Source organism: Cyprinodon tularosa, unplaced genomic scaffold, assembly GCF_016077235.1.
Source record: "Cyprinodon tularosa strain WSP-4 unplaced genomic scaffold, ASM1607723v1 ctg34, whole genome shotgun sequence".
In the NCBI taxonomy this organism is placed as follows: domain Eukaryota; kingdom Metazoa; phylum Chordata; class Actinopteri; order Cyprinodontiformes; family Cyprinodontidae; genus Cyprinodon; species Cyprinodon tularosa.
Genome location: NW_024039052.1, coordinates 1664325 through 1690387, shown reverse-complemented (window position 1 = coordinate 1690387; position 26063 = coordinate 1664325). Strand labels below are relative to the sequence as shown.

At 37.5% G+C, this 26063-nt stretch overlaps 1 protein-coding gene across 3 annotated transcripts; it reads right to left on the bottom strand.

The window, feature by feature from the left end:
* Positions 1–494: 494 nt before the first annotated feature.
* On the bottom strand, positions 495–10554 carry spartb (spartin b). 3 transcript variants are annotated; one of them, XM_038294397.1, is made up of 8 exons: positions 10390–10554; positions 9243–9991; positions 8057–8254; positions 2653–2815; positions 2354–2548; positions 2114–2272; positions 1693–1783; positions 741–945 (listed from the first exon to the last, which is right to left on the bottom strand). In XM_038294397.1, the coding sequence occupies exons 2-8, from the start codon at positions 9984–9986 to the stop codon at positions 741–743; spliced, it is 1755 nt and encodes a 584-aa protein (XP_038150325.1). In that variant the 5' UTR covers positions 9987–9991; positions 10390–10554. The 3 variants fall into 3 exon arrangements, with proteins under 3 accessions (XP_038150326.1, XP_038150325.1, XP_038150327.1); XM_038294398.1 differs by lacking the exon at positions 10390–10554 and having other exon boundaries at positions 495–945; positions 9243–9986; XM_038294399.1 differs by lacking the exon at positions 10390–10554 and having other exon boundaries at positions 802–1547; positions 9243–9986.
* Positions 10555–26063: the final 15509 nt, after the last annotated feature.

Genomic DNA, 26063 nt, shown 5'->3' with positions numbered 1-26063 from the left:
AGGGAAAAATGGAACTAAATGAGTACAGTACCAAATTTGGCATCACACAAATTAATTTTATTTTTTTGTTTGGTTCACCTCTCACAGAGAAAAAAAAAAAAAAACCTTTATTAAAATTTTCAAGACAGTTCTTTGGATAAGTTTCACAAAAACAGGCAGTATTACAGCTAGTGGGTTAAAATAAAAAGACCTGAATAATTGGTAGAATCAGACCTCCCTACTTTCAGGTGAGACGATAGGGTTTTAATCTCTGCAGTATAAAGAAGGAATGCTCTTTACGGAAGATTAGACAAATTACGGAAATACTTCACAGCATGTTGGGCTTTTGAAATGTTTAGAGGCAAAAAAAATAAATCAAACTTCACAGACAGGAAAAATAAGTGATGGAAAAAAAAAACAAATATTTAATCTGAAACCATAATTTGTTAGGTGGAATTTCTCTCTCTCCATATATATATATATATATATATATATATATATATATATATATATATATATATATATATGAGAAGTGATTCTGTTAAATTAAATATCTCATCCGCAGTTCTAGCCACCTGCTGTATATTACAAACATGTTAAAGTGCTTGAAATGATAGCAATCTATAGACTATGCATGTTTAAGTAGCTATCTAGAAAATATAGAGCCTGCTCTTATAAATAATGAATATTAAATATAGAGTTCTTTGATTAGTAAATAAGTTTTAAGGCATTGTTGAGAAGATAAGGCAGGATACCAGCAGCTATTTTGTCAGTTTTTCCACTTCCTTGCCATTCTGTGGTTTTTCCTGAATCTTGTAGTCTTCCAAAATGGCCTTTGCCGTTTGCTTTCCAGTTCTTTTAACCACAGCTTTGATCCCAAGGTTGTCGATATTAAAGGCAGTAATGCCAACGTTGATGGCAGAATTGACGGCGTGGTCCGTGGCCTGTCCTGCCGCACTGCCGTACCTGGCAGCAAAGTCAGATCAGGTGAGGTCATAGCAAGAGGTAAGAGAATTAATTAGTGTAATGTGAAAGGATTGTCAAAATGCCATGCAGGATTTCTACTATATCTATAAATTAGACCCATGCAAATTATTAATCTGAAAAACAATTCAACTAAATTTGGAGTTTAATATAAATGTTAAATAAAATTAGGCAAATCTCATCCTGCAAAAATAACCATAGATTAAAAACAAAATCATTTCTGGTGAAAAAAAAATAGCAAAATAAAATTGTGTACTCAAACTTTACAACCCCTCAAAAAAATGTCAAATTATCTGAATTTCTAAGCATACGATCATTCAACTCCAATTCAAAGTTTAAAAGAGGACAGAGTTGGGCTGATATCAGGAAAGCAACTTTTTGAAGCCAATTATTATAAGGTAAAGGGAGGAAAGTGAAGTGATTCAGAAAAGGACTGAGTGGGTTTTGCAAAACCCAAAATCATTGGGAGGAGAAAACAGGCAAAATTTCTCAGTAATTCGTTTTGAAACAAGGCAGCTGTGTATAGTTAGGAAGAATGATCCTTCTCATTAGGTGTGTCAAAGTTCTTTTGTTGACCTCTATATCTGTAAAGTAAATTGAAGGGGAATACAAGTGAGTGAATATTTGATTTTGCTTCTGCAGTTCAAAAGGTCATCTGCAGCATACCAAGAGAAAATGCTATTAAGCTGTGATAGTGGTGCAGCAAATACCATAGCTAACAAAACTTACTTGTGTTTAATGGTGGTGACTGTTTCTGCCGCAACATTTGTGGTGATGTCCTTAGCAGCAGATTCCAGACCATGCCACACAGCCGCAAATCCTAGTCAAATATACAATTTATATTGGCACTCTAAATGACGCTTTTCTTGTATTTGTAAATCACTAATTCAGGCAGAAAGAAACCTATCTTGGTCAGGCACAAATGAATTAACCATTGGGATTATTATAGTTAAAATTTGGTTTAAAAAATGACAGCCACAATGCTGCAACACACCCAACTCAAGTATTAGCTCATTAGCAAAGCTCTGCATAGCTAGACTGTATGTTACCAAGACAGCAACTACATAATACATTCAAGATTTTGTCTGAGATAAAGGAAAATAAATGTTTTTGGAGAGTTTTATATGAAAGCTAAAACTCTTCAGCACACCTTGCACTCCACTGGCAGCCACCACCATCGCTCCATCGATGTTTGAGCGGCCATCTTTGTCTTTCTTCATGGACTCGGGAATTAGCTTGCTCCCGTGTTTTTTCACATGAGGAGCCAACTCTCGACCCACGTGCCCAGCTACGGTACACACACCATCCACTGCAAAGAGAGGCAACCACTCAATTAGCGGTTCGCCACACGTGATCAGCACAAGGTGCTGAGCAAATACGTGTTATTCACCTAGAAATTGGCTGACTTTAACGGCTCCTCCTGTCGCTTGCTTGGCCACATGGAGGCTTTTGGTTACAGTGGGGCTGACGTCAGTGGGTTTGTCTTCTGGAGTGATGTGTTCCCTGAGCTTAGATGCTCCTTTTTGAATAGCCTTACCAGTGTACTCAGCACCTTTGACCAACCCCCAGCTTAACCAGGATGCACCTAATAAGGTCAGAGGGGGTGAGCTTAGATAGCAGAGATATACTTCTGATCAGGGCAATTTAGTAGTAATAAAGTATTTAGATGTTGTTCACATCCAACCTTACCAGTTAAGATCCCACTTGCCACTTTTTCACTCCATTCAGGCAAAGTTTTCTCCTCCTCGCTCTCTGCTGGTGCCGTCTGATCAGCGGCAGGCGCAGTCTCTTCGGGTGCAGAAATGGGAACCTTCTGGCTGAGATTAACTGCATCTGCAGCTTCCTCTGGGTCCTGACCAAACAAGCACATTAATTAGTGAGCAACTGAAATATAACAAACGACTAGGATTAGTTTCCAGTCCGATTCACTGGAAAGACAAAAATCTGGCTTCCGGTTCATGCTGGAGGCAAAACAAAAAAACACAATAGTGCTTCTCATTCTGGGCTCATCACAAAGCGCCATCTGTTTACCCAGAACAGTCTGCTGTTTTTTTTTTTTTTGAAAGCCGTGCAAAGTTTGAGCTGAAAATCTCCAATCTTCTGCTTGAAGCAAAAATAGAAAGAACAAAGCTTACTCTCTGATAGGGTACAACATCCATCAGAGAAGACATCTACCCTGGCTGCATTCATGGAAAGTGACCTGGTCTGGCATTACTCCGAAGCAGCATCGTTCCCTCCACCAGGACGGAACTGACATTTGTCTTTCAGCTGAGGCCCTGAGGTTGTTCAAAGTGCTGCAGATAAGAGCATTATACCTGATTAAATCTCCTCACCTGCCTGCATCAAATCCCCACAATGCTGAGGCAGAGGTAACACAGGGAGGGACGCCAGATCAGAAGTAAGTAGAAGCAGGAGCTTCATGCCAGATTTATATGATTGATAAAAAAGTTGGATATTCTCTTTAGTCAGAAGTGTTTACCTATCCTGTATACAGCAAAAACTATTAGAAAAATCCAAATATTAATTGATTTCAGGTGTACAATATCTTTATGTGATAACTAACAAGTAATGCATATCTGTAAAACAAAACATGTATTCATTTTTACACCTAAAAATCAAAGTGTGGCATGCATTTGTATTCCTTTAAATCCATACCCCTAAATAAGACCCAGGGCCTCCAATTATCATCAGAAGCTGTGACCTCATTAGTAAATATAGTCTAACCTGTGTGTTACTCCATCCGAGTATGATTGCAGCTCTTAGTGAAAGTCTGAAGGGTTTATTAGAGAAGATCAGGGACCAAATGGCGTCACGAAGACAGAAGAACATAGCAGGTCAGAGATACAGCTGTTAAGAAGTTTTTAAAGCTATATTACTATGTTATTACCATTATTTTGGAAATACTGATATCTAATGAAAGCACTCTTCAACCCTTAACCAGTATGCCACAGAGTAGCCATGAAGGCGACTGTAAGCCCTTCCTTACTCAGGGGAAGATAGAGGGATTCACCTCTCAGAGAAAATTTGTTTATCATGGTGGCCGCTATGGAAAAACGACTTTATGAATTATGCAAATTTCTAATTAAAAAAGTGCATTTTATGGTTTGACACAACTCTTGAGTTCTGATTTGCATGAAAAAACTATATACAATACTATTACTGGACATTACCCTGAACTAGAGATGCAACCATATGATACCTGGATCAGATATTGGTGATTTTATGTCCAGTGCACTTTACGTTGTACTGTTATTTCTTTTTATTGCTTAATATCGTTTTTTAATAAGTTACACCTGTATTTTAATATTATTGGATATTGGCTGATACACTCAGCCCAGGTATCTGTACACACTGAACACCCATCCCAACCTTGAAGCATGGTGGTGGGAGCAGGGCCGGCGATTGCTACAGGTGCTGGTCATAAAATTAGAATATCATGAAAAGGTAGATTGATTTCAGTAATTCCATTTAAAAAGTGAAACTTGTATATTATATTCATACATTACATACAAACTCATATATTTCAGATGTTTATTTTGTTTAATTTTGATGATTACAAATGACAACAAATGAAAATCTCAAATTCATCATATCAGAAAATTAGAATATTACTGAAGACCAATAAAAACAAAGGATTTATAGAAATGTTGGCCAACTGAAAAGTATGAAAATGAAAAGTATGAGCATGTACAGCACTCAGTATTTAGTTGGGCCTCCTTTGGCCTGTATTACTGCAGCAATGCGGCGTGGCATGGAGTCGATCAGTCTGTGGCACTGCTCAGGTGTTATGATAGCCCAGGTTGCTCTAATAGTGGCTTTTAGCTCTTCTGAATTGTTGGGTCTGGTGTATTGCATCTTCTTCTTCACAATACCCCATAGATTTTCTATGGGGTTAAGGTCAGGAGAGTTTGCTGGCCAATTAAGAACAGGGATACCATGGTCCTTCAACCAGGTACTGGTAGCTTTGGCACTGTGTGCAGGTGCCAAGTCCTGTTGGAAAATGAAATCTGCATCTCCAAAAAGTTGGTCAGCTGCAGGAAGCATGAAGTGCTCTAAAACTTCCTGGTATGTGGCTGCGTTGACCCTGGACCTCAGAAAACACAATGGACCAACACCAGCAGATGACATGGCACCCCAAACCATCACTGACTGTGGAAACTTTACACTGGACTTCAAGCAACGTGGATGAAGTGCTTCTCTTCTTTTCCTATAGACTCTGGGACCTTGATTTCCAAAGGAAATGCAAAATTTACTTTCATCAGAGAACATGACTTTGGACCACTCACCAGCAGTCCAGTCCTGTTTCTCTTTAGCCCAGGCAAGACGCTTCTGACGCTGTCTGTGGTTCAAGAGTGGCTTGACACAAGGAATGCGACAGCAGAAACCCATGTCTTTCATACGTCTGTGTGTGGTGGTTCTTGAAGCACTCACTCCAGCTGCAGTCCACTCTTTGTGAATCTCCCCCACATTTTTGAATGGGTTTTGTTTCACAATCCTCTCCAGGGTGCGGTTATCTCTCTTGCTTGTACACTTTTTTCGACCACATCTTTTCCTTCCCTTCGCCTCTCTATTAATGTGCTTGGACACTGAGCTCTGTGAACAGCCAGCCTCTTTAGCGATGACCTTTTGTGTCTTGCCCTCTTTGTGCAAGGTGTCGATGGTCGTCTTTTGGACAACTGTCAAGTCAGCAGTCTTCCCCATGATTGTGTAGCCTATAGAACTAGACTGAAAGACCATTTAAAGGCTTTTGCAGGTGGTTTGAGTTAATTAGCTGATTAGAGTGTGGCACCAGGGGCCATCAATTTTGAACCTTTTCACAATATTCTAATTTTCTGATATGATGAATTTGAGATTTTCATTTGTTGTCATTTGTAATCATCAAAATTAAACAAAATAAACATCTGAAATATATGAGTTTGTATGTAATGTATGAATATAATATACAAGTTTCACTTTTTAAATGGAATTACTGAAATCAATCTACTTTTTCATGATATTCTAATTTTATGACCAGCACCTGTATAGCCGAGCTAGGCAATTGCCTAGGGCGACAAATGTGTTGGGGGCGCCCTCTAGCGTCGCCCTTAGGCTTATGTAACCTGCACAAGAAACCCGTATTTCCACCCGTATTTTATTTTGGCGGGTCAAACTGACAGCACCCTTTAAGTTCTGGGTCACAGGTGACTTGGATATGAATCGCTGTTGCTGCTGTCTCTGTGGCTAGCTGCTCGTCTCGGCGTCTTCTAAACTTATAGAAGAATACGGCTGGATCGAGGCTTACTAAAACGGCCGAAGGATTAAATTGGGTGTTTTCTGCCGACCGCTCGACGGTGAGTCGTTTAATTTATGTATTTTGTTTTTCTTTAGAAATAGAAGTGCGGTGGCGACACGCCCACTTAGTCTGTGCATTAATGACTGAAAAGTTTATTTATTGATTTAAAAGGTCATTTTCTTTTGTTAATTTTGTGGCTGAATAGATTATATATTGTTAAAATATTAAATAGGCCTTTTGATTTTTGTAGATTCGTCCTTTTAGGACAGTTTTAGTTACTTTTTATTAATTTTTGCTAACGGCCTATGGAACTCTGGGCTTGGTCATTTTTTTGTGGAGTTGCGCAACGAAATAAGAGAGAGAAAAAAACAATTGTTTATTGAAATGATATGGAAGTCAATTAAGTTTAATTGACTGCGTCAATTAAACTTAGATATAATTTGAAAGTGCACTTTAATTTGATCTGTACTGGTAACTTTAATTTGGTCTGTACCAGTAACTTTAATAAGGTTAGTTAACTTAATTAGTTAGTTAACTTTAATAAGGCTAACCCTTTGATTTGAATCTGAATGTAACTTCAAATTTGATCGCGATCTTTAATTTGAAATTCATTTGAAAAATTCATGAGAAACACTTTATGGAATGTAGTTATTTATTTATTTTTTTGTAATTGTTGAATGTTTATTTATTTTGGATAACAGTTTAACAATGTTTAAACATGACAGCTAATTTGTTTTATTTTTATTTATGACCTTGTTTAGGTCAGGTTTTTTCTCCACCCCCTGTGTCACGTCAGGATGGCGAGCTACCGGATCACCGCAGCTTCGCGGTAGGATTTAAATGAACCAAGCTATTTTTTCATTCTGGACCTATTTGCCCTGGGTCATGGACAAACAAAACCCAAAACAATCAATCAGATATTGATTGATGGACTGTTGATCACCCTGGATTCATGAATGGACCAAAATAGAAACTCTTGGGTGACATCAGGGTTTATTGTTTTTGTTGCGCAAAACTCAATCTCGCCTAGGGCAACCAAAGGGCTAGAACCGGCCCTGGGTGGGAGCATCATGTTCTGGAAATGCTTTCCATGAGCACAGACGGGAAAGCTGAGAGCCCATTGGAGGCGGGTTGAGTTAAAACCAGGGCAATTCAGGAAGAATCCATATAAGAAACTACAAAAGATGTAAGACAGGGGTGGTGATTTAAAGGAATACAATGCTAAAAATACAAGCCTGAGCCGCAGCAAAATGAGAAAGAGCTGGAACCTTTATTACTTTTATAGAGCACTCCATTCCACCTGATGAACTTTATATTTAAAAAATGAGCAGAAATTTCTCTGTGTGTGTGTAAAACTAGTTTAGACAACCTAGACAAGTATTGGCTAAGGCAAGTAAATACACATTTTTTTTTGGTAAGATTCCAGGGAAAAAAGGGATCCAACTGTTTTAATGTGTGTTTTTGTTCAACTGCAACAAATCCTTCTGCAAGGACCAGTCCATCTGAGGGAGTACATTGTTAGGAGGCCAGTTAGATAGAGAAGATGTATTATGGATCAACAATGGCAAGTAAAGCTCAAATTAAAGGAGAAATGTTGATATAAATAAAGTGATGATTTTATTTTTTTATTCTTGTTGCACTGCAGAGCACTCCAAGTCCAGGATTTGCTAAAACATACAAATATTACCACTGAGAAGCAGATTTAGAATAATAGGGCTTGCTATGATAGACATCTAAAAAAGCACCGTCATCTGATTTGGACAGGGTTTGTGGAAAAATAAAAACATTGAATAAGTGTTGTTTTGATGCAGAAACACCAACCTGAACCCTAAGATCTGTCATCTGGGATAACAGGTCTTTAAACAAGTCTCTGTCTTCTGCAGGGAGCTCAGAGGACAACACCACCCCGACGTAGTAACCCGGAGTTGGAGCCATCATGTCCGGAAACATGAAAACCCCGGTGTTACATAGCAGCGCCGGAGAGTCCACAGACATGAGAGGATAAAGCCAGTCACACACCTGGCAGGGAACAAAGGACAGTTAGGAAAACACCTTTTAATGGCATACAAAAATTAATGGATTAAATAAATCTACATGGAAGGAGAAGGAAATATTTTAATTTTTTTTTAGGGCTTCAAATCAAACTATTTAAATAGAGGAGCTAAACAATAAGGCCAACAGAAGACACTGCTGTCTTCTGACTGCTGCGTGTCTAACAAGATTACAGGACATACCAGGTTAAACAGGGTTTATTATTACTCTCACTCATGTGAACCACTGATGTCATCCAGTGGGGCAGAATACCTTGGAAATTACCCAGTGAGGACTAGAATTTGAGCCTCATGACCCAGCAGGGGGGGGGGAGCAAAAACAGTTTAACTTCACTTTTCCAACATACAGGACAGGATCTGATCTCAGTTTGACAAACTTCATTGGTTTGTTCACACAGTTTATTGGTTTCTTTTTATTGCAGGTTGTGCAGTTTACAAAGAGCCTCCATGTTATTTACAAATCAATTTAGTGGATCACGGAAACCTTTAACCAAGAAAACCAATTATGTTGGCCCCATGGATCCAGGTGCTGCTGTTCCGATTGATAAAAAAAGTAAATTCAGCCCTGAACTGCTGATCAAACTATAATTAAAATAAGTTTGCTTGGGTACATTTATATTGCAGCTGAACCTTCTAAAATGCATTAAGTTTTTCTATCATAGAAGCAGCAGGTCCCAGTTAATGAGTAGGACCAACAAAGGTCTAATCCTGTTCTGGATGACATCAGTCAATGGGATTAGGACATTCACATGACTTTGTGCTCAGGACATGGGATACTGATCATTAACAAACTTAGCTCCTCCTATTATGAGAAGAAAAAGGTGAAAGGTCAGAAGACAGACGAAAATCAGACAATGACTCAGCAGAGTTGTGATTTGTTTTGCACCTATTGCATCAGACACTCATGAAGATGGTCTACAATTACAGGTTTTATCACCTGAGTGTTACTATCCTACCTGCAGAAACGCTGGCGGCCTATTGGGCATCCTATCAGAGAGGTCACCGGTAAACTTCACCAGACGCAGGTAACCAGGGTAGGATGGAGCGCTTACTTGCCCATCAGGTGTGACAAAGAATATCTGAACACCATTAGGGATGTAGAGCAGCTCCTCCCCGTCTTCACCCATACTCTGGGTGGAAGATGTGGAGGTAGAAGTACGACTGTAAAAGTCATCCCCGACCAGCGACATCTCCCCTGACTCCGTCCCATAAGAAATGGAGACATGACCATTAGCAGCCTGAGGGGAGTAAGCTGGGGGCTGGTCAGCTGGGCTGTTGCTTGCAGCAATGCCTCCTACTGCTCCTGTGGCTGGTGGGGTTTGCTTTCCATCGGTGTTCAGCTGTGGGTAGAGAGGCACATGGACAGCGGCAGGACTCTGTGTGGGTGCAGATGTGAGGTCAGAGCTGGTCTCCAGCACAGCAAGGCGTGTGGTGATGTTGTTCAGGGTCTCCTGCATCTTCTGCTGCATCTGTCTGGCCGCTTCCCAGGAATTACCAACACACTCTGCTCCCTGAGAAGGCACACTGATCCCCCTGAGGAGATGCTGTCGACCTTTTCTGTAGAACTCCAGAGCCTGCAACTTTTCCCCAGCTTCATCTGCTGACAGTCCTTGGTTGATGCACTCAAAAGCTCTTTCATAGCCATCTTTGATCACTTGGAGCCTGGCATTGTCGAATGCATCTTGTTTAGCTTTCTCCATTCCCCCTGGCACAAGAAGATTCAGACATCTAAGCAGCGTAAATAATCGATCAAACCGAAATTATTGATTAAAAAACTGAAAAGCTCCCACTTTGAGAAGATGTGCTAACTTAAGGGTTACAGCTTGACATCACTTAACTAGATCTGAAATAAAACATTTAAATGTATCTACGTATATTACGTATTGATCTGCATATCATTAGCATATCAAATTACTAATCCTGATGGTTACACACAACAGCTAGCATCTCTCTATCAATAAGGTCGGCTGTTACGCATGGATTCCAGCCTGTCAGCACAGAAACCATCTCAATAACAAAAGCTTTGACTGTTATCTGAACTGTCAACGTGACGTCTAAAGCTAATGTTTCCGAGCGACTTTAAAAGCATTCAAATATTCTTACCGTCGCGCGTCAAATATCAAATAGCAGTTAGATAATTTCTATTTAACGTGTATTACAGGTATTAAAAAGAGTTAATTTCAAGTAAAGGTCGGGTAGGTTCCGCTGTTTGACGACTCCCAACCGTTAAAAGTGATATTTTGATGTCGCAACAGATACTCGTGACCCTTCGAAACAAAACTGCTATGACGGAACTGACCATTAACAATACAAGAGTTGTTAGCGTCTCAGGGCTTTTATTATGAAAGCCCTGAGACGGGAAGTAGTTGTATTCTATTACTTTCACAATTGTGATCACTAGAGGGCAGCAAAGATTACCCTACATTAATCGCCACTTTAAAAAAACAAACAAAAAAAAAACTTTATTGAGATTTACGAGAACAGAACGCGGCCTTACATCAAGTTGTGTGACGATTAAAAAAAATAAATTAAAAATAACTAAACTTAATTATGACCCACTAAAAAAAAGCCAGGAGTATAATGAAATATCATTTTTTTAGAAGGAAAGTTACTTTTAAAAGAGATAACATAAATTTAGATAGAGTTGATTCTGTGAAGTTTGATAAAAGTGGTTATTGGATAGAATCTGTGCATCATTTTAAATAAAATATGATTGACGTTATTGGCCAGAAAAACTTGTAACTGCCAAACTTTACTCCAGTAAATGCCAATGACAATACTGGACCTGTAGGAGTGAGACATGCTGGTTGGCCTTCTGTAATTAGTTGTCCTATAATGGTTTTATTCTTTATCTGTTTTTAAAGAAGATTTACTTTAATGAATGCATAATTCCATTAGAAAAATGTATGTGGGCTTACTGTAAGTTGTACTCAAAAATTGGGGAATGTGCAAACAGAATTTATGAAAAGTTTATTTATTTAAGGGAAAAATTGCCATTCAACATTTCTGTCTCATACGCAAACACATGTACAACAAATGCATACACATAAATGCACTTTTAAACAATTAATTTATATAAAGATGGTGGAATTTCACTAACTGGACTGTAAAGGATGCTGCTGGTGCCTTGCTATTAAATTATTAACTTTTACAGATAGAACTTTCAAAATAAAGGTCTGAGCCACAATTGAGAGGAAATAAACTTACCATTTGAGGTCAAAACACTAAAAATACAAATTACATTGATGTGAAGTTCAGCTATCGCTGGAAAAGTTATTATTATTCTTATACAATGCACTTGCTTGCTAACCTATCATGGCCTCGTGTGACCGTGACACTATGGCCTCTGGAGTCAGTCCCCTCAGGGATTGGGCCCATTTGGGGGTCAGGCTCTAGGTGCTCTTGTCTGCCCCTCTCTGGAGGGTGCGCCTCTTTATTGATCCTGGGCCCTGTAGGATGAGTCTGGGGCCGCCCACACCTGCTATTTAGCACATTTTCCTTCTGAAGAAGCTTTGTAAATCCTTTGTACATGAGCATGTGCATTCAAACACACCATGGAAATTTGGTTACAGGTGTTCATTGATACACACAGGTTTTGCCTTTCACACATATGGATGTGCAAGGGATACCAGCTGTTTAGGAAGCTTTTTGATGATTACATCTGTTGTCTGTAGTCCTCTTTTTGCTGTTGTTATGTTTTCTGTCCCTCTTGTCTTATACGGGTGTGGAAGCAGACTTCTAGGAGTTACTGTTTGTCTTCTGTGTTGTTTATTTTTGCTCTTTTGTTTTATTCTCTCTCTTTATATGCTCTCTTCCCTATCTCTTTATCTCTCCTCTTAGTTCTTATCCCCTCTTTCTTTTGCACCTCCCTTTCATTCTCTGTGTCTGTTGTATTCAGTTTTCACCCTAAATAAGTTTCAGTAAACTTCCATATACAGTAGAAGTACCAAGCAGAACCTTATGGCAACAGTCATAATTGTCATAAAGCAAATCTGTCTATAATGTAGCTCAAGGGCATCTTTTCCCGCTGCTATTTTGGCAAAACAGGACACAAAATTAAACAAACAAAACAAACAATTGTGCACTTGCTTGACAAAATTAAGCAAACATTTGATAAAACTAAATAATTAATTAAATCTCTGAACCAAATAGACAGAAAATGTTAACTGTTTAAAATAATAATAGAAATCATAATAATAATAGTTAGCTGTTTGCAGTTTAGATATTTATGTCAAAGAATTTTGCATTAGGCCACAAATGAGATGTTAGGGGAAATAAAATAGGCCTCTAAGTCTTACTGCCCTCTTGTGGTCATCATCATAACTGCAGCACAACCTATTTATTCTAATGAGAAACAAGTTTCTATTGTACCTTACAAAATTTGCAGGGAGACCTAATACAAATTTGAGAATGTTGAAAAACTAGCTAGCTAATAGGATTTTTAGAATCTCACATTTTATTCTTAATTATCTGATTTGATGACCTTAGATAAAAATGTATTCATAAACACATATGCTGTTTTTTTTTTTCTTTTAAGACCAATTTTAGGTCTTTTTTTAATGATTTGTTGAATTGAGTATATCTGACAGCAATACAAATTTCGTGTCGCTAGCTACAGTACATGGCCTACTTATATTCTCTCTAAGCATCAATAAATAAAAAAAAATATTGTTTCACCAACACAAATGTAAATTTTCTTGGCTGTCACTTTATATTTTTACCATTTTTTTTAACTTACTTATACCAAAACTGCTAAGATTTTTTTTCTCCTTTCTGTTTATTTTTTGTGGACTTACAGCTTAACACTGATTTTGTTCTTTTCACAGTCTTTTGTGTACATGTTATGTCCATCTGCTTGTTTTTCCCACCGATCTTTGTGAACATCTCATTATATATGTTATTCAGTAATAAACACTAACCATACAAACCATTTAATTTGCTTCCCTGTTACAAAATATTGTGTGAATTTATCACACAAAAAAGAAAGAAATAATTAATAGAAAAATGAATAATATTTTGAACTTTCTTGAACACTTTATATAATAGCAAGAGATGCTGACTATTTTATTTTCAAGTGTTTATCAGAATTCAGGATGTGAGCACTTTAATATACAAAATGAACTTTTTAGCTTCACTGACCACTCATAGTTAACACAGGCTGAAATTCACTTATCAAAACATCAATGTGTTTTAAGCCACAGCTAAAATTTCAAAAAATATATATAATTATAATTTTGCTCCATTCAATATTCTGCATGCAAATTATTGAACGGGGTCACACTTCTATGTTTTTTGGTTTCACCACCACAGTAATTGTAATGTGTTGTATGTTTAAGATGAAATGTTGATTGAAGCTTTAAAGGTAAAAGATGTAGACTGCTTTCAAGACCTGCAGAGGGGGCTAGATCCTATTTCAAGTAAATCAAGAAAAAAGAGAAGATATCTCTCAGGACTGGACCACATAATGTTGATAATCCGAGTAAAACAAAACGTTTTTAAATAGTACTCATATCAATTCATAATTAGTCAATGAATGAAAAAAAAAAGGAATGTCCAGTATTTTCTAAATGTGCCGCTGATAATCATTAAAGGACCTTTTCATTAGCAGCTGGACATTAAAACCAATAGGGCCTAAAAAAAGTCTGAATATTTAACAAAATAAATGTTAGAAGTAATTGTTTCAACCCCTGCTTTGTTCTTTTCCCCGTCACCAGATTTTTCTGTAATAGCCGCTTTGAGCCTGAAGACAGACATGTGATAACCATCAGTCTCATCTTGCCTTCACTTTGACAGATTTCCAGCATTCATCATACACAAATACCACAGTGCTGGGACTGGACATGCTCTTCACACATGTGGAGATGATAGAGTGGGACTTTAGCCCACTTCTATATCCTGTTTAACACCTCAGGCTCATTTCCTTTTTCTTCATTAAAGAAATCACAAAATCTTTCACAGATTGAAAGTATTTTCTAAATCCTAGAAAAAAAACACCAATGAATCCCTTATTTTATTGTATTATCTTAACATCACTGTTCTGGTTTAAACAGAAGAAGAGTTAAATGTGTACAATTAAATACTCTAAAAAGTGTAGTTGCTACGTAGAGTCATTAAATGTGATTTGAAGAGCCTGGTGAGTTTTCATTTATCGTTCAATCACTTAAATGTTAGGGGACTATTGTGTAATAAGTCATATTGTGCAGGATGTAGTAGTCTACATAACCTGGACATGTCTCCCTGTTTTTGATCGTTTTAGCAGATGATGCTGCATAAAGGAAGCTGTAAATTTACAACTTTTTGTCTTATGGTGAGTTAAACAATGGCTAATGTGTGTAACTACAACAAGCTGGTTATACATGTCCTGTACCTCACAGTTAGTTACCATCTGAGCACCACATGTCCAGCTCAGCCTTTTGAGACTCTAATATCTTTACAAGAGAATATACAGCTGGTCATTACCAGTATTTTTTTCTTTCTTTCTTATTTCCTTCATCCTTTTTTTTACTCTTCGTGCTTGCCCAATATTTTGAAGGTTAAAAAAGAAAAGTGCAATCGGGACAATGAAGATATTAAGGAACCTTTGACCTGAAATTCTTTCCGTTGATTAATGTTCATTGAAATGGCAGCCTTTTGTTTTCCCTATCAAACACTTACTGCATAGTAAATAATCTGAAACGGGGACAGCATGCTTACATTTTAAGTAAACTGGATTTGAGTATCCCAGCTACTGCAAGACGTGATGAAACCCGACAAGGAATAAGGAGCAGCAACACAGCCAACATTTAAATGATAAGCAGGTGGTGTACTGCTGGAGTTATAGTTGTTCATCAGGGCTTTAAATGTTGAACTTTTTTTTTAACTATACAGGGTAAAATTACAGATGAAGACCTTATGAAAGGCTATAATGTTTGTAATTTACTTTAGGAAGAATTTATGCATAAACCAAATATGAGCCTGTAATGAAAGTGAAGTTCTTATTTTTACAAGCTGCTCTTAGGATTCCATCCTTAAAACCGCTATTAGCTTTAATAATGTCCATTTAAAAACCCCAAAAGGAGTTCATAAAAGTGCTCCCCTTTCGCTGACTCCGCTTTCCCACTTAACGAGACCTCGTTTCAGTATCTTTACAAATCAAATATTTAACAAGAAACACTTTTCTTGCTTTGTGATCAGTTTTTGGGCTTTTTTTATTGTACCTTTCTTTAAGCAGGAGGGTTAGGCATCCAAAATAATATAGAAAATCTTCTTTATTTTTATTTTCTTTACATTCAGGCCTAAAGTTCGTTTCCTAGCATGTCTTACTCTACTCTGGATGAATATCATATGGTCATCTTCGAGAAAAAACCTGAAATGATTGATGGCCACTCTGGCAAATGATACAGCTTTCTGTTTTGACCTTTCCTTGAAACTAAAGTAGAGTGTAGGTCAGAAGAAAATGAGAAGAGTACAGCAAGAACCATCAGCTATGTAAACTAGCGCCAGCTTGGGTGCAACAAATCAAAAGCTGCAATTTCATCCAGCCTTGTTTAAAACTCAGCATGGGTAAAGTCAAATGCCATCAGACATGAAAGAGACCCTATAGGTTCAAAGAAGGCTGATATGCAGCTTTAATGTGTATTAAGCTTCACATGTTCACCCCTATAATTCGTCTTGTGTAATGTGTTTACAGTGCCTTGGACAAAATATCAACTAAGCTCACATTATATTAAGCGGGCCATGTCAGAGAAGTTATTACCTTTAAGAAGACAGTCTGTTCCCATATGCTGAAAACAAGGACAAGCCGTAAGTACATTCATTTTCTCTGCAACAAAACACAGAAAAAAAAGTATGGGTGAATATTTGTAGGTGAACACCCCCCCAGCCCCACCTATTGTTTCCTTATAAAATGTTAGAAGTAAAGAAACATCCAATACAGATGTGTCCCTTTAACAGACTCTGCGATGCGTATAATCTAAAGACGCAGCAAATTCTGGTGCAGTCATGTGAGTTAAGTTTTACAGCCAGACACATTAAATCACTTTCCACACATTTCTCCACCAAGGCCAAAGCTGATTCAGATTCTCTTCATTTTTCTCTCTCTGTTTTATTGCTGTAGCCTATATCTGACTGAAGGGAGATAGTGAGAGGAAGAGGCTTTTATTTCCAAAACCACACAGCAGCAAACTGGATAAGTTTGATTAAAAAAACTCAAAGGTAAAGGAAATTGGAACAAATATGTTTAGAAAACTTGATCAATGGTTAGCCAATGAGGAGAATTTAGAATCTGTGTGATGTGAGTAATTAAAGATGGGAACTGAAAAAAAAACAAAACTTGAGTTGTGTCCTGATTCGGATGCAGGAGAAGAAAAAGCACAAGACCCCAAATCAGATTACCTCTCAGCAGGTTTGTAATGATTCTAATAAAATTAAAAAATTTGCCTTTTTGCTGTTTTTTTTATTTATTTTGATTTCGATAGATCGTGTTCAGCTCTGTGTGGGGCAGACGGGAGTGAAGAGAGACTGACTACCATGCCTAAAACACTGTTCAAGCCAGAACCACCTCTGCTGTTACTCTGTCAGATGCAACGAAGAGCAAAAGCAGATGAGAGTTGGAACAGATCTGCATATCTCTAGGGCTCGGTTTACAACAAGCGGTGTGGACCACTAAGCTGAGTTGTGAAGCATTTCAATAGAAAAAGCTGCTCTTTTTTATTGCAAAAATGCATCGTTGTTTCAAATCATTACATAAATTACACAAAGCTGGATTTAAAAAAGAGCTAAAAACTGGATCGCAGCGCCTAACCCTTCTGACCTTCTGATATATGGAGCCTGAGGGATCCTGTTAAAAAATTCCAAAAAGCTGCAGAGTTTTGAGCTGCAATTTCAAGGCAGAACAGTCTTCCTACAAAAAGACAAAAAATCATTTATCTTTCACAGAGTAAAATTATTTTGAAGCCAAATAGAGTCAAATGATCAAGTAAATTTGAAGCAGTTCCCTGTTAAAAAAAATCACCATATATATTTAGATAAATCAATAATCACGTGATGTTCTTTGAAGGGAGGAACCCATTCTTTTGACATGATAGACCTTCAGCTCTTTACCTTCATTAAAACATCTTATCGAGGCCATGCCAGCTGGCAACAACAGTTTTTCCTTGATGCGAGGACAGAGATGCACACAAACAGAAAAGGAGTTGGACAGGAGCACCTGCAGGGAGAAACAACAAAACGCTGAATTACAGCCCGCACTAATGACAAACACATGCACAAAGGAGTTTAGAGCAATATCTCTGTGCTGGAGATGCATATTTTCAGCACCTGACAGCCTGTATTTCAAGGGCTTTACCTTTGAATAACCAAGAGAAGAAAATGGTTGGCATCTGTGCTAAACCAAGGTTTGTTATCTATTAACTCTGCACCTAACATCTGCAGCTACACTTTTTGGGATTCAGACATCGCAATAAAGCTGCTTCTTTCCATTTGCTCCTGTTCTTGTTTACGTGTTCAAATACTTTTTTATGTTTTGGCTGTATTTTGCTCAACTACTAAACTGCATTTATGTGGTTGATAAACACTCTCATGCAAAGCCACACATTTTCTGTGCAATAAAGGTTCCTTAGATAAATTTAGATCGGATGCGCCACCCTGTTGATTCTTTAATCTTTTATATTACGCTGGGGTTCTTATAAAAAGGCAAAAATACCCTTTTTTCTTTCTCTTTTACAAATAGGGGCTTTGTTATGACAAAAAAAAAAAAAATCTATAGCCCTATATTGATCTATCTACTTTGGCTTTACCAATATAATGCACCAGATCTTGCATGAAACAAATGAACCCAGTTACTGTTAAAAAGTTAAAAAAGTTTTCAGGATGAGCCATTCTAATGGCAAAGCCAGGCATGGAAGATTCAAAAACACTTACAAAGATCAGTGCAGCAGTTTCCCAAGACAATAAAATATCACTGGCAGGAAAGCGTAGGAGGAAGGCCAAAGATACTCGGTCTGCTACATCAACACAAATACAGCCAGCAGCTGATCTAAGAGACAGAAATCAGAAACATCGTGAGTATTTTACCAGAATTATTCTTCTAAGGTAAAGATCTACTTTAATCTGTGTTTAATATTCTTAAAAAGCTAGTAAAAAGCAGTCAATGTTTGCAAATACATACATTTGCAGGTAAGTATTGAAAAACCTATCTTGATTTAGGGCGTTTCCTATTTGATCATTCTCAGTTATATAAAATTTTATTGTTTAATCACCGAAAGGTTTAATATTTACTTGCATTCTTTACCCAAAGTGAAGCCAACAGGCTAATGCAGTCTTGTGTTCTTTGTCCTGACAGATCATGACATACAGGCCTTTTGGCTAAACGGGTGGAAGATGTGTTCGACATGTCGGAACAGACAGAGGAATTTATCAGCTGCATTGAGGTGTGGCTGTGCTATATTGTCTTATCTCAAGGTGATGATTGAAAGAATTGCTTTTACATCACAGATTGTATAACAAAAACAGTAATGTAATCATTTCATATGTTCGTGTAACATTATTCCCATTATGATGACCATCTATGTTAGTCTAAGGGTCACTTTGCTATTTTATGGTGCAGAAAAATCAAATGTTTTGGTTTAACATTCAGAATATGAGTCACTCAAAAGGTCTTATAAAACTAGAGCATCCTCTAAATATAACCCTGTCCTTGGTGAACTTCTTGTTCTTGCCCTCAAGCCAAAAATGTACCTTTTTGTGTTACTTCAGGTGAATTCTAAATCTTTACTAGAAAGAAGATAGTATGTGCAACCTTTGACATGACCCTTGTCTGTTGAAACCAATTCATAAAGATGAAATGTTTCTTTGTGTTCTTTTTAAATGTGAGTTTAAGGCATGTACATACAGGTGGGATTTAAAGACATCCCAGCTGATTTAACACCTCTGTGTTCAAACAAACTACTGTAGAAAATCAGCACCAGCTATGGAATTTTGAATGCCTTATGCAAACAAAGGTTTTTAAAAAGTTAAGCTGTTTTATTTATCAATGTGATGGAAATGTTGAATTTCCAAGAACTTGAATGCACTTTACTGTAGAGAAACTATTAACATCCCTTGTTGCATTTGATCATCCAGGCAAAGGAAAAGATCGGCTCAATTTGAAACCATAGTTCAGGATGGTGCAAAGTAAGGATTTCAGCCACTTTGAACTTTGCATGGTTGTCAGATGCCAGATGGGCTGCTATGAAAATTTCGAAACTGCTTATTCTCGTGGGTGGGTCATAAACCCATATCTCTAGTTTATAGAGAATGGTTCAAATCAGAGGTCAGAGGAGAATGGCAGATTAGTTTGAGATGATAAAGGAAGCAGTAGCCAAAATAATCACTTATTATAAAATAATCACACATTTAAACTCTACAGTGAATCGCTTTTCTGAGCATACAGCACTTTTAATCTTGATATGCAAATGTATTAGTATCAATAATACTGCAGCTTAAAGCTGGAAATTAAATAATAATAATAAAATATGGACAACAACATATTAGTGTGAAGAACATAAAAATCTATTTCGTACTGTTTTGTAACATTGCTGTTGTTGGTTGTGTAACAGTGGGAAATATTTTACAGCTACGTTTTTGACGCCTGAATGGTACTTTACCCTTTTGCCACTGTCTAAGTTTTATTTTCATTTTTGTACGTGTATTCCTCCTTTGATGGCTACTTCTGTCAGAATAATGCACCATGACACAAATCTCAAACCGTTTCAAATTGGTTTCTTACTTGCATTTCTCTTGGCTTCGCAGTTACCAGACCTCTGTAATGGAGAACTTGTGGCATGATGTCAAGTCTACATATTCATCATGGATTTGTAGTTGATAATCCACTAAAAACTCTTCTGCTATCTTCTCACCATGGATCAAAATCTCTGATGAACTCTGATAAAAACCATACTAAAGGACTAAAGGGGGGTCGAACTTAAAGGCATAGAGGACAATCTTTTTTTGGAGAGGGCGGATCTTTTAAAAAAAATTCACAAAAATCATCAATAAAGTTTAATAAAGTTTACCCAAGTGGCCAAAAACTGTTGATCAGATTTGCATTCAAATCCTGTTTTTCTTTCTAAGACAATGATGATAAAAAAAGGAAAAGTTGTTTTTTTGTGTAATGTTGAACTTAAGGTCTCTGTTATTACATAAGGTATGTTTTTCTACATTATTTAATGTATTTGATGCACTTTATAATGCTGGATTTTTCATATTTTTCTTTGAAGATTCTACCTTGATTTATTTAAATCTCTTAATCATCAAGGTTATAGAGCGTTGAAAATTTAGTCATGGGCTGGTAACATTTTTTTTTCATTGACATAAAATGTGTGAAGCATAGTTAAACCTTATTTACCAGTTTTGGAGAAAATCACTTAGATAAATCTGCTTACTAAAATTACAGAGCAAAAAGATCTCCTTCTTTGTGAGCAGCTACAAAGAACTCTTAACCATTTACCATTTTTCAACAAACTGAGATGATGACATGTTTTGTGCAGCGTAAGCCAACATGTCAGTACAGAAGTGTTTTTATAGTTTAACCTACACTATATTGCCAAAAGTATTTGCTCACCTGCCTTGACTCACATATGAGCTTAAGTGACATCCCGTTCCTAATCCATAGGGTTCAATATGACGTCGGTCCACCCTTTGCAGCTAGAACAGCTTCAACTCTTCTGGGAAGGCTGTCCACAAGGTTTAGGAGTGTGTTTATGGGAATTTTTGACCATTCTTCCAGAAGCGCATTTGTGAGGTCGCACACTGATGTTGGACGAGAAGGCCTGGCTCTCAGTCTCCGCTCTAATTCATCCCAAAGGTGTTCTATCGGGTTGAGGTCAGGACTCTGTGCAGGCCAGTCAAGTTCATCCACACCAGACTCTGTCATCCATGTCTTTATGGACCTTGCTTTGTGCACTGGTGCACAGTCATGTTGGAAGAGGAAGGGGCCAGCTCCAAACTGTTCCCACAAAGTTGGGAGCATGGAATTGTCCAAAATGTCTTGGTATGCTGAAGCATTCAGAGTTCCTTTCACTGGAACTAAGGGGCCAAGCCCAGCTCCTGAAAAACAACCTCACACCATAATCCCCCCTCCACCAAACTTTACACTTGGCACAATGCAGTCAGACAAGTACCGTTCTCCTGGCAACCGCCAAACCCAGACCCGTCCATCAGATTGCCAGATGGAGAAGCGCGATTCGTCACTCCAGAGAACGCGTCTCCACTGCTCTAGAGTCCAGTGGCGGCGTGCTTTACACCACCGCATCCGACGCTTTGCATTGCACTTGGTGATGTATGGCTTGGATGCAGCTGCTCGACCATGGAAACCCATTCCATGAAGCTCTCTGCGCACTGTTCTTGAGCTAATCTGAAGGCCACATGAAGTTTGGAGGTCTGTAGTGATTGACTGCAGAAAGTTGGCGACCTCTTCGCACTATGCGCGTCAGCATCCGCTGACCCCGCTCCGTCAGTTTACGTGGCCTACCTCTTCGTGGCTGAGTTGCTGTCGTTCCCAAACACTTCCATTTTCTTATAATACAGCTGACAGTTGACTGTGGAATATTTAGGAGCGAGGAAATTTCACGACTGGATTTGTTGCACAGGTGGCATCCTATCACAGTTCCACGCTGGAATTCACTGAGCTCCTGAGAGCGACCCATTCTTTCACAAATGTTTGTAAAAACAGTCTGCATGCCTAGGTGCTTGAATTTATACACCTGTGGCCATGGAAGTGATTGGAACACCTGATTCCAATAATTTGGATGGGTGAGCAAATACTTTTGGCAATATAGTGTATATCCAACAAACGTAAAGAGAGAAGTAATGGCTGTTATTATAGGGTGTGTATTTGATGTCCATGAAACTCTGTACACACGGGTCAAGTGAAGGTTAACCTGTCACCATCTCTGAAAGCCTTTCTTTGCCAAAGGGGACATTTTAGAAATTCACAGAGCTGCTAATTGTTCAAACTTTGATGTATTGTGAAAAGCATCAGGGTAGAGAAAATTTATATTTTACAAAATAAGACAAAGGATTCTGTAATATAACTGGTATATTTTAAGACTCACGTGAAATTGAAGTGCACTTAGCTTTTGCTTGGAATCACTTTTAAATAAATAATAATGTTAACATAGTATAGTACTATTAGTCAAAAATATAATATTTTTTTAGATTAAAATGTTTACTTTCCCCTCTCTGTTTTTTTCCTGGTTATCTTAAATATGCTTGAGTTCTTTCGCCTTTTGGTTAAATATAGATTTTTATTTTTTGCACAGTTACAATATTTAGGGTTTTGGAAATAAACAGAAGGAAATATACCAAACTCTGTTTTTGGAAACCACTGGTTATGGAGGAGGGAAGCAAGGAAAAAGTTGGCTGGAGATCTGGACAACAAAAGAACAGGAAATCCCATCTATGTGGGTTATGACTCTGTGAAAATGATAGAACGGGGGACTGGGAGTTCTACTGGCCATCGTTGAACTCATCTTGAGGGAAAACTAGGATGCTTTCCCTTCACTTATGAGCCCAGCAGCAGAATCAGAGCTCTGCAATTCAACTTCTGTAGAAGGACAGAGAACAAACTCAGAGTGACTAAATTAGTAAACCTTCACTTTTAGCTTTAGTTCATTAGATTAAATTTGAAGGTGAAATGTGTAAAATGTATCCGATTAAAGGTTTTTTTAATTGCTGGATTAAAAATAAATAAAGTAGTGTTTTACATTCTTTTTTCATAGAATAAATCATGTTGTAATGTTATAATTGCTTTGAATTCTTGCAGCAGGAGTTAAGAAAACAAATGTCACACTCTTTTATGGGATTTTCTTTTTAAATGTTCATTTGCAAATAAAATGATAAATGGCTCTTGGATTGTTTTTTTCAAAACCCAAAATTCTTCTGGTTGAATAAAACAGAAGAATGCATTTAGACATTCAGTCTGAGGTTTCCAACATCTTGATTTTAGAAAGGCTCATTCTCAGCCAGTTTTCCATTTATAAGGTGAATTACATTATTGACCTCCTGACTACTAACCCAACTGAGATATTTCATAAGGCATCTGCTTAGTTATTTTGCTGCATTCCCCATGTGAACAATAAACACTTTGCTTATACTTTTGAGGGTGCTAAGAATTGTCTAAATTCACTTTAAGCAGTGCACTGCACTCTTTAAAACTCTGGCACAAATCTTTCATGTGAACTAAGGCATGATATTAGCCCCAAGCAAATACCTTAATGCCTTTTGCAAATAAGGCTAAGTTAACATTCTGTTAAAACATGGTAAGATCTGAACTACTGCAGGGTAAAAAAAAATGGCACATTGCATGCTGAGTCCCTGGGAAGGACATAAATTGGGAAAAAAGGTGTCCTACTGTCCTTGACCTGATGTCTTTTTCATTGTTTGCATGATAGGACTGAGAAGAAATTGTGTTAGCAAGGTGAACTGGGTCTATTTCCTGTTAAAGCTGATTGAAGAAACACAAGTATTAAATGTCACTGATGCTAGAAAGCTTTTGGATAAAAATCCAATAGATTTTGATGACTCTGACTCCAAACACGTCTTAATCCTTTTCATAAAACAAGAAACAGTCGTTTTTGTCTCATTTTAGTTTTGAGGACATACAGTAGTGACACTGAGGAACTTTTTGCTATGGAGTATGTTCACCATAGAAGTCTGTGATTTCCAATGGATGAAGGACACGTTTGATTTTTACAGTAAGCAGTTTCTATGATGAAAAATGCTAAGAGTTAAACTGATATATAACAGCTACAGTATGCATTTGCTTCAGGATATCATTGCTTTTATGAGGCTTCATCATGACACAGTGTTTTCAGTGACATTATCAAATTTCTAAAATCTGGATGCTCGGCCAGCACACACAGGGAATACCAAAGCAGTTAACATGTAATTTTTAGTGAATATTTAAATATAAGTAAATATTTATAAATATATACGATAAATAAATATAAATACATAGGTATATATGTATAAGACGTTTTCAGTCAAGCATCTTGGATAGTCAATAAATTAGATTTGAATTTTCATTGGCTGTGGACTAAGGGCTTCTCCCTTACTGCTCCAGCATGATACTTGTTTACTAACCTTCTGTGGAACTAAATTCCCTAAAGAGCTGGAATTAAGCTAAATTTTAAATATATAAATAAAAAAGCAAAGCAAAAAATCTGTTGTACATGTCATTAGAGCAGAGCTAAAAAAACAGGATGTGATGGAGAGGATTTGCAAGTACAGTACAGCAGTACTTGGAAATAACAAAGCAGAAAGAATCAGCAATAATCTCAAGTACCCGCTTTTCTCCTTGTCTTCAAAAGATGATTCTAAGAGTTATTAGCAGCGATTTCGTCCTAATATCCCGCAGATTTTGAGCAAAGTTTTAAAATGTTAAAGAAAATACAAATAAAAAGTGTTTCCATCCATTGGATCGAGTGTAGTACTGTACAATTTCGTAAGCTACGCATTCAGGATTCTGGCAGCTGAAACAGCTCATGTTCGCTATATTTGAACTTCTTTGACAAATTTTTTCGAAGACAACAAAAACCAAGCGAGTGTTAAAGACTTATTTGCTAAATTTAGGGAGTTGGTTAAAATTTTGCTGTTTCTATGTGATACTTAAAAATGTGCCAAGAAACGTTGATGGAAACACATCTAATAAGACTTCTGCACTCCTTAAGACATGTGGGGGGAATTTTGTAAAACATTGAAGCCATGTGCTCTGTGCCAGGAAAATAAACAAAACAAAATTGATCACCATAGTGCTGTCTTAGCAGCGCATGCAGAGCATACAGCTAGCCATGCAAGATGAACACATGAAATATATTCACCTAAAATATTACAGTTCAAGGAGTTTATTCCACAGCTGACTGCGTTCCTAAAACCAGAGCAGGGAGAAAAATGAACAAAGTTTGTCCACTTGAAGCTTTCACTTCCAGATGCAGGATATTATGAGAGCAGAGGGAAATAGCTTCCTGAACACAACCTGTTTTTTTCTGTATCCAAACTAAAATAAGTCGAGGGACATTGTTTGCAGACATTTAGAAATTAGCCCTGCAGGACTTGCGGGGCCTTGCATATACCCTAAGAGACCAGTTAAAAATGACTCCTGAGACTGTGGACAGCTCATCAGCACACCATCTGATAGACACAGCTGCCTTATGTTGTGTTCAGAAAATTATGAGAAAGAGAATTAGTTTTAAATGGTATTGCAAGACTTTAAAAATCCTGTTGAGAGGAGTGACTAGTCGGTTTTAATTTCACTATTAATGAAATTACTTAACAGGTGTTTAAACCTCTTCTTTTGGAAAAGAAAGCCTGAAATATCAAAGTAGGTTATTGAAAAAAACGCGACAATTCCTAAATTCCAAAGTCAGAGAGGTAAATAAAAAAATAAAAAAAACTGCAAAGAGTTAAAGCCTTATGATGTCATGCAAGCTGTCCTGCAAGCTGAGGCTTATATAATGTTTCACAGTATTTGGGTTGGCCCAGATAATGAAAGATGTTAAATCTGAGTGTGATATACGACTGAAGAGGAGGAGAATATTGTATCCTCAGGTGTCTTTCCATCAGGAGGTGTCTGCAGTCAGATAATAAATCAAAATAAGTTGTCAGGTCCAAGGAAATGCTGCATGTGTTTAGAAAAGCCACAACAAGAATACAAGTAGTGTTCTAGTGTAATGTTGTTTATGTGCAGCTGCTTTGCATATTTTTAACCACCAAAGCCTGCAGCTTGCAAAATGTCTTTATTATGAAAATAATAGAGCTTC

Bases quoted from the DNA above. Each gene is read 5' to 3' on its own strand.
- spartb (XM_038294397.1), bottom strand. From the start codon at position 9,986: ATGGAGAAAGCTAAACAAGATGCATTCGACAATGCCAGGCTCCAAGTG. The intron at 2,549-2,652 runs GTAAGGTTGGAT...TGACCTTATTAG, and splicing joins GGCAAGTGGGATCTTAACTG to GTGCATCCTGGTTAAGCTGG. The intron at 946-1,692 runs GTAAGTTTTGTT...CTTTGCTGCCAG, and splicing joins GTCACCACCATTAAACACAA to GTACGGCAGTGCGGCAGGAC.